This window comes from Cyanistes caeruleus, chromosome 14 (assembly GCF_971803275.1).
Source record: "Cyanistes caeruleus chromosome 14, bCyaCae1.hap1.1, whole genome shotgun sequence".
Lineage (NCBI taxonomy): Eukaryota > Metazoa > Chordata > Aves > Passeriformes > Paridae > Cyanistes > Cyanistes caeruleus.
This window is the reverse complement of record NC_141714.1, coordinates 15,123,973-15,133,723: the sequence shown is the minus strand read 5'-3', so window position 1 is coordinate 15,133,723 and position 9,751 is coordinate 15,123,973. Positions and strand designations below refer to the sequence as shown.

Here is a 9,751-nt window from a genome sequence, read left to right as displayed (position 1 = left end):
TGTGAGGATGCAGGGATGCAGCGGCGTTGGGATGTAAGGTGCGGGATGTCAGGGAATGCAGGGGTGTAGGGTGAGGGGATGCAGGGGATTGCAGGATTCAGGGAAGCAGGGATGCAGGGGCACAGGGGTGATGGGAGGAGTGCAGGGATGCAGATGTTCAGGGTGTGGGAATGCAGGGGATTAGGGGATGCAGGGGCACAGGGATACAGGATTGCAGCGCTGCAGGACCGAGGATGCAGGGATAGAGCCACGTGGATTCGGGTTCGCAGGGATGCAGGAGCGCAGCAGTGAGGAGCCCAGAGGGGCTGGATCTCCCTGTCCCGGCTGCCCGGGAAGCAGCACGGGCCGCCCGGAGCAGGCGGGCTGCCAGGAGCCGGAGCTGGCAGGGCAGGGTGGGGAAGCAGGAAAGGGAGCCCCGCTCCTCCTCCCCTCGGGGAGAGCTGTGGCTCTCGGCGGGAGGCTTGTGAGTACACACAGACTCTCTGGAGCCTCCCATGTAAATCCTGGCAGGACGCAGCCAGCTCTGAGCTCATTCACGTGAGATCACCGGCTCGTTCGGGGCTCGCGGGTGGGGACGTGCCGGGAGCTCCGCGGGACCCTGCCCCGGGGGGCTGCTGGGGAGCTGGGACAGGAGCTCAGCCCATCCAAGCCCTCTCCCTCCCGGTCACTCTTACAGCAGCACCGTGCCCGTGTGGCCGCACACGGCATTCCCCAGCCCCCTGCAGCCAGCTGGCAGGAACCTGCTGTCACACCAGGGTGCTGGCTCTGATCCTGGGGATGGCACATGGGACACTGGGGGTGACAGGTGGGACACTGAGGATCAGCCCCGACGCTTGGTGTCAGGTGTGACCCTGTGGATGGGAGATGGGACACTGGATAAGGCAGGTGCGACCCTGGGAATGGCAGGTTTGACCTGGACATGGGAAGTCTGATCCTGGAGATGGAATGTCTGACATTAGGAATGGAAGGTGTGACCCTAAGGATGGCACTGGGGGACAGGTCTGACATTTGGGATGGAAGTTGTGACCCTGGGAATGGCAGGGCTGGCCCTGAGGATGGTGAGCTTGACCATGGGGAGAGGAGTTGTGACACTGAGGATGGAAATTGCGACACTGGAAGTGGATGATCTCATCATAGGGATGGAAGGTCTGGTCCTGGGAATGGTAGGTCTGACCCTGGGGACGGCAGGTGTGGCGCTGGGAATGGAAGATCCAGCCCTGGGAATAGCGGGTCTGACTCTGGGGACTGCAGATCTGATCCAACACTTGGATTTTCCACCCCGACCAAGGAGCAGAGGCCACGACAGGCGAGGGAAGAGCCCTGGGAGCGGCGATGCCTCGGGCGCATCCATCAGCAGCCGCGTGTCCCGGCACAGCCCCGGGCTCTCGGCACTTCCCTTGGGATGGGACACAGCCCCAGGTCACCTCCTGCTCCTCTGCCATCCTCCACCGCTTTTCCTTTGGTGTTCAAACCCTGCGGGAGCTTTGTCTGCAGTTGCGACTTCCCCCGGCCGCTGCTGCTCCAAAGAAAACAGATCCATGTGTTTGAAAATCTCGGCTTACACAGCATTCCTCCAGCTTCTGCTCCTTTTTGGGGCTTCTCCTTCTTCCTCCGGCTCGCTGACCTGAAAATGCACTTTGTGTTTTCCCTGGGAGAGGTGGATGAGGAGAGCTCCGGCATAGCTGCATATTAAACCCCGCGGATTTTCCCGAGGTGCCGCTGCCGCTCTCCCGCTCCAACAACTTTTTAATCACTCGCCCCAGATAGACCCGATTAGATTTATTTTTTTTTCCCCCGCTAACAAAATCATGGCGTTTCCTGTGCTCCTTTCTGGCTATTTAGGCCCCTTTCATGTCTCCCTGCCTGGGGAAGGACGGCCGGCCCCGCACACCGGGATAGCGGCGAGAATTCCATGGAAAAGCTGCTTATCTTCCCTGCCAGGTCATTAACGAGCTGGTGGTGCCTTTTGCAGGTCATTAAGACAGATGTTAAGGAATGGCCTAGGCAGTGTCCCCTTGGATATTCCCGTCACCTCCAGCCTCTGCAAGCCTGGGTACATTGCTACCTCATATATAAAAATATATATATAAAAATATAAATATATAGATAAATATAATAAATATAAAATATTTTATATATTCTATATATAAATATACATATATAATATATTATATATTACAAAAATTCCTGTACCACATATATATATATTTATAACATATTATATATGATAATAGATTATTTATTTATTTATTTATTCATTTATTCATTTATTCATTTATTCATTTATTCATTTATTCATTTATATAAATATATAAAACACATATATACCCTCATATAAATATGTACTAGTACATATATACCTACATATCTATTTACAAAATTTCATATATATATATATATTTATATATATTTTATATATATACACACACATATACATACATACATACATACATACATATATATGTGTGTGTGTATATATATATATATATATATACATACATATATATATATATGTGTGTGTATATATATATATATATATATATATATATATTTATTTTCCCACCATATTCCTTGTGTAATCTCCCACTGTGCCGTTCAGGGTTGTTCCTTCTCCAGCAAATTTGGGGCATTTTCCACAATAATGGTCAAAGAGTTAAAGGCAGCTCCCTGGCACGTCTCACCCCTCACCTTTGTTCTTACAAGAGTGAGGTGATTCACTTCTGGTGGGGTTTTTAGGGTGTGTTCCCATGTTTTCTGGGAATATCAGGATGCTCAGGACCCCTCTGTTGCCCTCTCCCCATGTCTAAGGTGGCATCAGCTGCTTGCCAGGGATTTTTCTTGTGGATTTTGTTGTCCCTTCTCTCTCCTTTTGCCAGCCCTCAGTCCCACTCTGCTCTTTCCCAGGGCACAGCCAAAGTCATGGATTTGCTGGAGATGTGGAATGATGTGTCCTGTTCCAGAGAGCAGCGGGAAGGCAGAGCCAGGAGGGAATTCAGCCTCTCTCACCCATTTCTGTGGCCTCATTCATTGAAGCCAATGTTCCTCCCCTCGCAGAGGTCTGGGGGAAAGGGAGCTGCTCCAGTGAGGATGTTTGGGATTAAACCTCTACTCCAGTTCCATTAAAGCTCCTGATTAAAGGGCTGGACTCCAGACAATGCTTCCCTGACTCCCCAGCGCCGTCAGCTGCTCCCCCAGCTCCCACTTTCCATCTCCAGCCCAACCCCGTTTCATCCACCTTTGAATTTTTCCCTTCCTTGCAGGTTTTATTCTTCTTAATTTATTTTTTTTTTAAACCCCAAATCCATGAGTGGCCACTTCTGCAAGCGATAAAAATCTTATTCCCTGCCTTTGGATTTTTTTATTTTTTTTTCCAGGCAATTGTAGCTTGCAACACCTTAATTATCGCGGCTCTGAAAACCGGTTAAAGATTTTAATACTTCCTTCCCCAGCCTATTATGCAGCGACTTCTCAGCCCCATAAAATGTTCCTCTGGAGCCCCATGGCCTCGTGCTGCTGCATTTCCCTGTTCTATCCTTTCCCGATGGATTAAACACCCCCAGCTCCCCCTTTCCCTCTCCCCTCGGGGCAGGTGGGAAGCGCCCGGATTTCCAGGTGGAAAATGGGGCTTTTTATAATTGAAATCCTATGACACAGCCAGCAAAAATGTTGCATCATTTTAATCAGGCAGCACATCTGCAGAAGGTGCAAGATTCCCGGAGCCTGAGCGCGGGAATGATGGGATAAATCACGGGAAAGGCAAACCCTTGACATCACCTTCATTGCTGGTTTTGATGCTCTGATTTCTCTGCTTCCCTGGCACCAATCCTGCCTGCCTGCCTCTTATTCCATGGGTACAAGGCTCTTTGGATGTCTCCTTAAAAACAAAAATTCCTGGGATTTTTTTTTTTTGGGGGGGGGGGTTTATTTTTGTGTGGTTTTGTTTTTGTTTTACGGAGATTTGAGTTAATCACGAATTTTGGCCCCTTCTGTGCAGGGTTCCTTGGGAAAGCATTTTCCAGGGAGAGGGGCTGTGCCTCTGCCAGGGTGTTGGGGATACACGTGCCAGCCCGGTGGGATCTTATCCCTTTCATCCTAGAAAACACTTAGGGGGAATATCTCCCTGGTCCCACGGTGCCTGTGGGATGAGAGAAGTTTATTCCCCACCGATGTTTTATTTAGGTGAGTTTTAAATAACTCCAGCGCTTTCCTGGGGGAACCATCCCCCGGATTTCTGCACTAAGCAGTTTTTCCTGGTGTTCAGCCGAATTTTTCTTTTTTTTTTTTTTTTTTTTTTTTTCCTCCCTGCTCGGAAATTTCTCAGGTAATTTAAATGTGAAGTGGCTGTGGAATACATTGGGCTGCAGCTCATCACTTGATGAAGGGCTGATTGGGCTCGGAGAGGCTCTGCCAGCAGGGAGGGAGGTGGGAGAGCCGGGAATTTTGGGGATGATGCCGGGTATCAACAGTCTAGTCTTTTTACAATGGAGCAGGTGGGGGAAAATTGCTCGGATCATCCCCAAAAATGTTGTTTTAATGAGGTTTTAGGGAGGTGAGGGAAGCCAAGAATCCAGAATCCACATGGGGTGGGAAGGGCACAGTGGGATGTGAGGGAAGAGGGCATGGGTAGGGCACGAGGCATCTCCTGGGCTCCGGAAAGTTGAAGAATTTGGAAATTCACCAATGCCCTTTCTTGTCCCTCACCGTTCGCACGTGAGGACTCTGGGGAGCACCAGGTCTGTGGGTGGCTCTGGGATCCCTCATGGAATGGGAGCCTGGATCAGCACCCCAGGATGGAGCTGTGTGGGAGCTGAGCCCCCCAAAACTCGTGACATCCACATGGGAATGTCCATGCCAGCTCCAGGAATGCCAGGACAGGGCAGGAAAAGGGAAGGGAGATGGAAATCCCAGTAATTCCTTATGGAAACACAAGGATGATCCACTGTGCCTGGAATTTTGGGGTTGAATGGGGTTTGCTGGCCACTGGACCTGCTCAGAGCCCCTGGGATATGGATCCCTTCCTTCTCCCCCCTGGAGCCCAGCCCAGATCCCGGTGTCATGGTGCACCTGAGGCAAGGAACCATTTCCCATTTAATTTATTGGGTTTTTTCCCCCCAAACCATCCAAGGAATGGTCCTGGTTGGCCACCAGGTAGATGGGTGGGAAAATCAGGAGCTCTGCTTCCCGGGGCAGGTGTTTCCTGCTGTGGGACAACTCCAGGAGGGCTGTCAAGGAGTTTTCCCATTGTCCCAGCTCTCCAAGGTGTCCCACTGCCCTGGATGAGATCTGTTCCCGTTCCACAGGGCCTCTCCCTTACGAGTGTTTGGTGTCGCTGACGCATTCCAGAGTGGGCAGAGGCCACAATCCGGGTTTTTTCCCGGCTGTGCCGTGGAACTCTCCATAAAGTGGTGACCTTTGGAAGCTCGTGCCTGGCTCACCTGCTCCTTTCGCTCCTCCCAAGGATCCACATCCCCCACGGCACCAAACTGGTCCCCACTGGGGCGAGGCCAGGGGGGCTGATCCCAAAGTGTTCCCAAAGTGATCCTGAAGGGATCCTGAGCGTTCCTGGCCGTGCGGGGTGGGTGGGTGGGTGGGCACAGGGGAGCTGTGGGGTCAGCATCCTCCTTTCCAAAGGATTCCCGAGCTCTGGATCCCCACCTGAGCCTGTGCCGGGAGAGCGGCATTGCCATGGCAACAGGGCCTGATGTCATCGGCAGGGATGGAGGGGCAGGAGAGCGGGAACGGGCAGGGAGAGCAAGGAACAGGCAGGGAATGGACAGGGAAGGGGCAGGGAATGGGCAGAAATGGGCAGGAATGGGCAGGGAATGGACAGGGAATGAGCAGGGAATGGACAGGGAATGAGCAGGGAAGGGGCAGGGAATGGATAGGGAATGGACAGGGAATGAGCAGGGAAGGGGCAGGGAATGGACAGAAATGGGCAGGAATGGGCAGGGAATGGACAGGGAATGAGCAGGGAAGGGGCACGGAGAGCAAGGAACAAGCAGGGAATGGGCAGGGAGTGAGCAGGAAGAGCAAGGAACAGGCAGGGACTGGGCAGGAATGGGCAGGGAATGGCAGGGAATGGACAGGGAGAGCCAGGAAGGGGCAGGGAATGGGCAGGGAGTGGGTAGGGAGAAGGCAGGGAAAAGGCAGGGAGAGCCAGGAGCAGGTGGGAAGAGGCAGGAATGGACAGGGAGAGGGCAGGGAACGGGTGGGGAGAGCAGGAATGGGAAAGGAGAGAGAAAGGAATAGGCAGAGAGACTCAGGAATGGGCAGGGAAAGAAAGAATGGGCAGGGAATGGGCCAGGAGTGGGCAGAAAGAGCCAGGAACAGAGAGGGAATGAGCCAGGAGCGGGCAGGGATCCAAGGCCCCTCTCCCAGGAGGCAGCCAGGCACTCAAATCCATTAAAAAATCCCATTTTTGGATGTTTTCTCTCCTCCTTCCTCAGGTATTTCCCTCTCTTTTGGCTCCAAAGAGCCCAAATCCCACTGCTCCCTGTGCCCAGGGAGCCCCCACACCCCACGTGCCATCTCCAACTCGGGGTTTTCATGGAAAAGGCAGAAAAATCAAATTTAAAGCCTTGAGTTTTTAATAAATTTTATTTATATGGAGCCAATTTGACCCTGATTGTGTAATTTTTTTTATAATTTTCTCAACAGAAATGGAACTTACTCCACCATTTTTTGGAATTTTTGAGCTTTAATTTGAATTATTTTAATAAAAACCGAAGGGACTCGGGGGGTTTTGGTTTATTTTTGTTCTCCAAAGTGACTTTTTTGTTTGTTTTTCAATTTTCTCAACACAAATGAAAGCGACGCCAAAATTTGTTGGTTTATTTTTGTAACAGAAAGGAACTGACTTGAGGAGGTTTTTTTTTAAATTTCCTTAATAAAAAGTGAACAAGGGAGAGGGGTTTTATTTTTTTTTGTTTTTATTTTATTAATAGAAATTAAACCAACTCCAAAGGGGTTTATTATTTTGCTTGTAATAGAAAGTAAAGTGACTCCAAAGATTTTTTTTTAATAGGAAGAAAATTAATTCTGGATTTTGGGTCCTCCCTCCCCATGGGCCAACTAAGAAAATATTAACAAATTACAAAAACTCCAAAAATTCCAAAACACATTAAAAAAAAAAAATGCCACAGAAATAAAAAAATCCACTTGAAATAAATTTTTTAAAGAACCTCAAAACCCCTCTAAAAAAGAAGAAAATTTTAAAAAGTTTGAAAAGAAAATTAATAAGAAAAGCTCCAAACAATTCTGGAAATGAAAAATAAATTTAAAAAAAGAAGTTTAAAAAAGTTCAGAAGATTTAAAAAGAAAAAATCAAAAACTTCAAAATAATAAAAATTCAGAAAACTCAAAATATGTAAAAAAGGGAAAACTTTAAAAGTTTAAAAAATAAAAAAATGTGAGAAAAAAAATTAATACCTTGTAAAAAAGTAAAAGAAACCCCAAATCTTAAAAAAAATGGTAAAAGGAAAAATATTTTTAAAAATGCTTTAAAAAGTCCAAAAAGGTTAGAAAAAAAAATCTTTAAACGAAGTCACAAAAGTCAGAAAAGACTTTAAAAACTCTCAAAAAAGTAAAAAAAATTTGAAGAATCTTTAAAAGACCTGGAAAAAATTAATAAAACTGCAAATCCTCAAAAAAATTCCCAAAAATGTAAAATATTTTTTTTAAAACCCTCCAAAAAAGCCGCAAAATATGGAAGCATCTTTAAACAAACCTTCAAAAGCAGTAATATTAATATTTAAAAATCTTTAAGAGACCCTCCAAAACGTCAAAGAAGTGGAAAATCTTTTTTAAAAATGGGGGAAAAAATGAACAAAACCTTTGAAAAACCCCGGAGAGACAAAAAAAAAAAATAGAATTTTTTTTTTTTTAAATTAAGAATTTTAATACCCTCCAATCCGCTGGAATAAAAGTTCCAGACCGTTCAAACCTCTTTAAACCCCTCCCAATCCATGGATTTTGTGGAATATTTCGGTTTCGTCCCGGTTCGGGCGTGGCCGGCGGCGTCCGCTGGGGGGCGCTGTAGGATCGCGGCTGAAGGGGCGGGCGAGGCCAAGCGCGGCGCGCAGCGGGGGGGGTAACGGGCTCGACGGGGATGGGGACAGGCCGGTGGGGCACCCATACCGGAGCTCTTCCAGCTCGTCCCCAACGCTGTCGCCTCTTCATCCTCCCCCCGGTAACCCGGTAGCAACGGCCGGTAACCGGGGGGGGCATAAAAAAAAGCACAAATCCTCTGCGCTCCCCTTAGGAACCCACAATGGGCGTGCCCACCCGCAAGGCCCCCCCCGCTCCGCTCAGCCATTGGCCGCCCGTCCGGGCTGTCCGCGCCGCTGCCTGCGCGGAGGGGTAGAGCGGCTGCCGCGGCGGGCGGCGCCTCAGTCGGTGCGGGGCGGGCGGAGGCGGCGGGTGGGGAGCGGAGCGGGAGGAGGCGGCGGCGGAGCGTGATGGGCGCCTGACGCCCGGCCCGTCCCGCCGCCGAGGGACGATGGCGCGGCCCCGCGGCGGGCGGTGGCTGCTGGGTGTCCTGCTGGCCCTGTGCCGCCTCGCCGCGCCGCTCGCCAAGAGCCTGGAGCCGGTGTCGTGGAGCTCCGCGAACCCCAAGTACGTGCGGCGAGAGAAGGGGGGGGTCGGGAGGGACGCGCCTCGCACCCCCTGCGGGGAAAAAGGCACCGAAACCGCGTTCTAAATGCGAGTTTAACGGAAACAGCGAGGTTTTTAAGGAAAAATCGCTCCTGAAGGCTGCGGGCGGCGGACGGAGCGACCCCCGGCTGAGGACGGACCCGCGGCGCCGCGCTGCTTTTCGTACCAAAAAAAAAAACCAAACCTCCTTCCCTTTTTTCCCCCCCGTTTTTAACTATGCTTTTTCTTCTCACAGCTTTTCTTCTCTTGAAATCCGTTTTTATTTTTGAAAACCACGTTTTGTTTCTTGATTTTTAATATTTTTTTTAATTTTTCACGTCACGGTGTTGTGGTTTTTTTTTTGTTTTGTTTTTTTTACCCCGGATCGCCGCTTCCCTCCAGCGTTTGGATTTATAACCTTTTTTTAATTTTTTTTTTTTTCCTGGGTTTTCTCATCGGAAATCAGCCGCGGAGGAAGGCGAGGGGATTCGTTCCGCCCCCACCTCGGGCTGGGTCCGAACAAAGCGGGCGGTGGGGCTGCTCCGCCTATACAGACACCTAAATTCTATAAATTTATATATTTCTATATAAATCTGTGGATGTGGACGCGGCTGGCGTGCAGGAGCAATATGAAGGGCCAGGAGGAGGAGGAGTGGGGGGTGTTTGGTCGCCCCTATGCCGGGGCTGGTGGTCTGGATGGGTCGGTGGCCCTTCCTCAGCTTTATCTTGTAGATCATGGAATGTTTATTTATCTTACCCCTTTCTCCCTTCAAAAAATTCCTGCTTATAGCCTGCTTTTATTGTTTTTTTTTTTTTCCCCCACCACACTTCCCGAGGCAAAAAATAACCCAAAAATAATCCAAAGAGTTTTTGAGGGTTGGAAAGAACCGAAACAATTTGGACAACCTTCCTGCCTGGACACGTATTCCAACTAAATGTTTATTTCCTTGATTTCTTGGTGGGGAAAAAGGAACTTTGCAGGCACACTTTGTGTGTCCCCAGCTCTGGAAGCGCCGGGACGGCGGCTCTGTCACTTCGTTCTCCTCGGTGTGTTTTTCCTTTTCGTTTCTTTGGGAGTCGTGTCAGTTGGCTGGGAGCAGAGAGAGACTTTTCCCTTGGG

General features: G+C 49.5%; 1 protein-coding gene and 1 long non-coding RNA gene across 2 annotated transcripts in view; both read left to right on the top strand.

Annotated features, from left to right (window-relative positions):
• The first annotated feature begins 466 nt into the window (after window positions 1–466).
• On the top strand, window positions 467–3,131 carry LOC111928768 (uncharacterized). Its single transcript, XR_002864288.2, has 3 exons — window positions 467–537; window positions 1,973–2,053; window positions 2,905–3,131. It is a non-coding gene; the product is annotated as an uncharacterized LOC111928768 (long non-coding RNA).
• Window positions 3,132–8,415: 5,284 nt separating this feature from the next.
• EFNB1 (ephrin B1) overlaps window positions 8,416–9,751 on the top strand; it is a 44,864-nt gene continuing 43,528 nt past the window's right edge. The window contains exon 1 of the mRNA XM_086850252.1: window positions 8,416–8,613. Coding sequence (XP_086706378.1) covers window positions 8,498–8,613 — 116 coding nt within the window. The 5' untranslated portion in view covers window positions 8,416–8,497. The remainder of the gene's footprint in view (window positions 8,614–9,751) is intronic.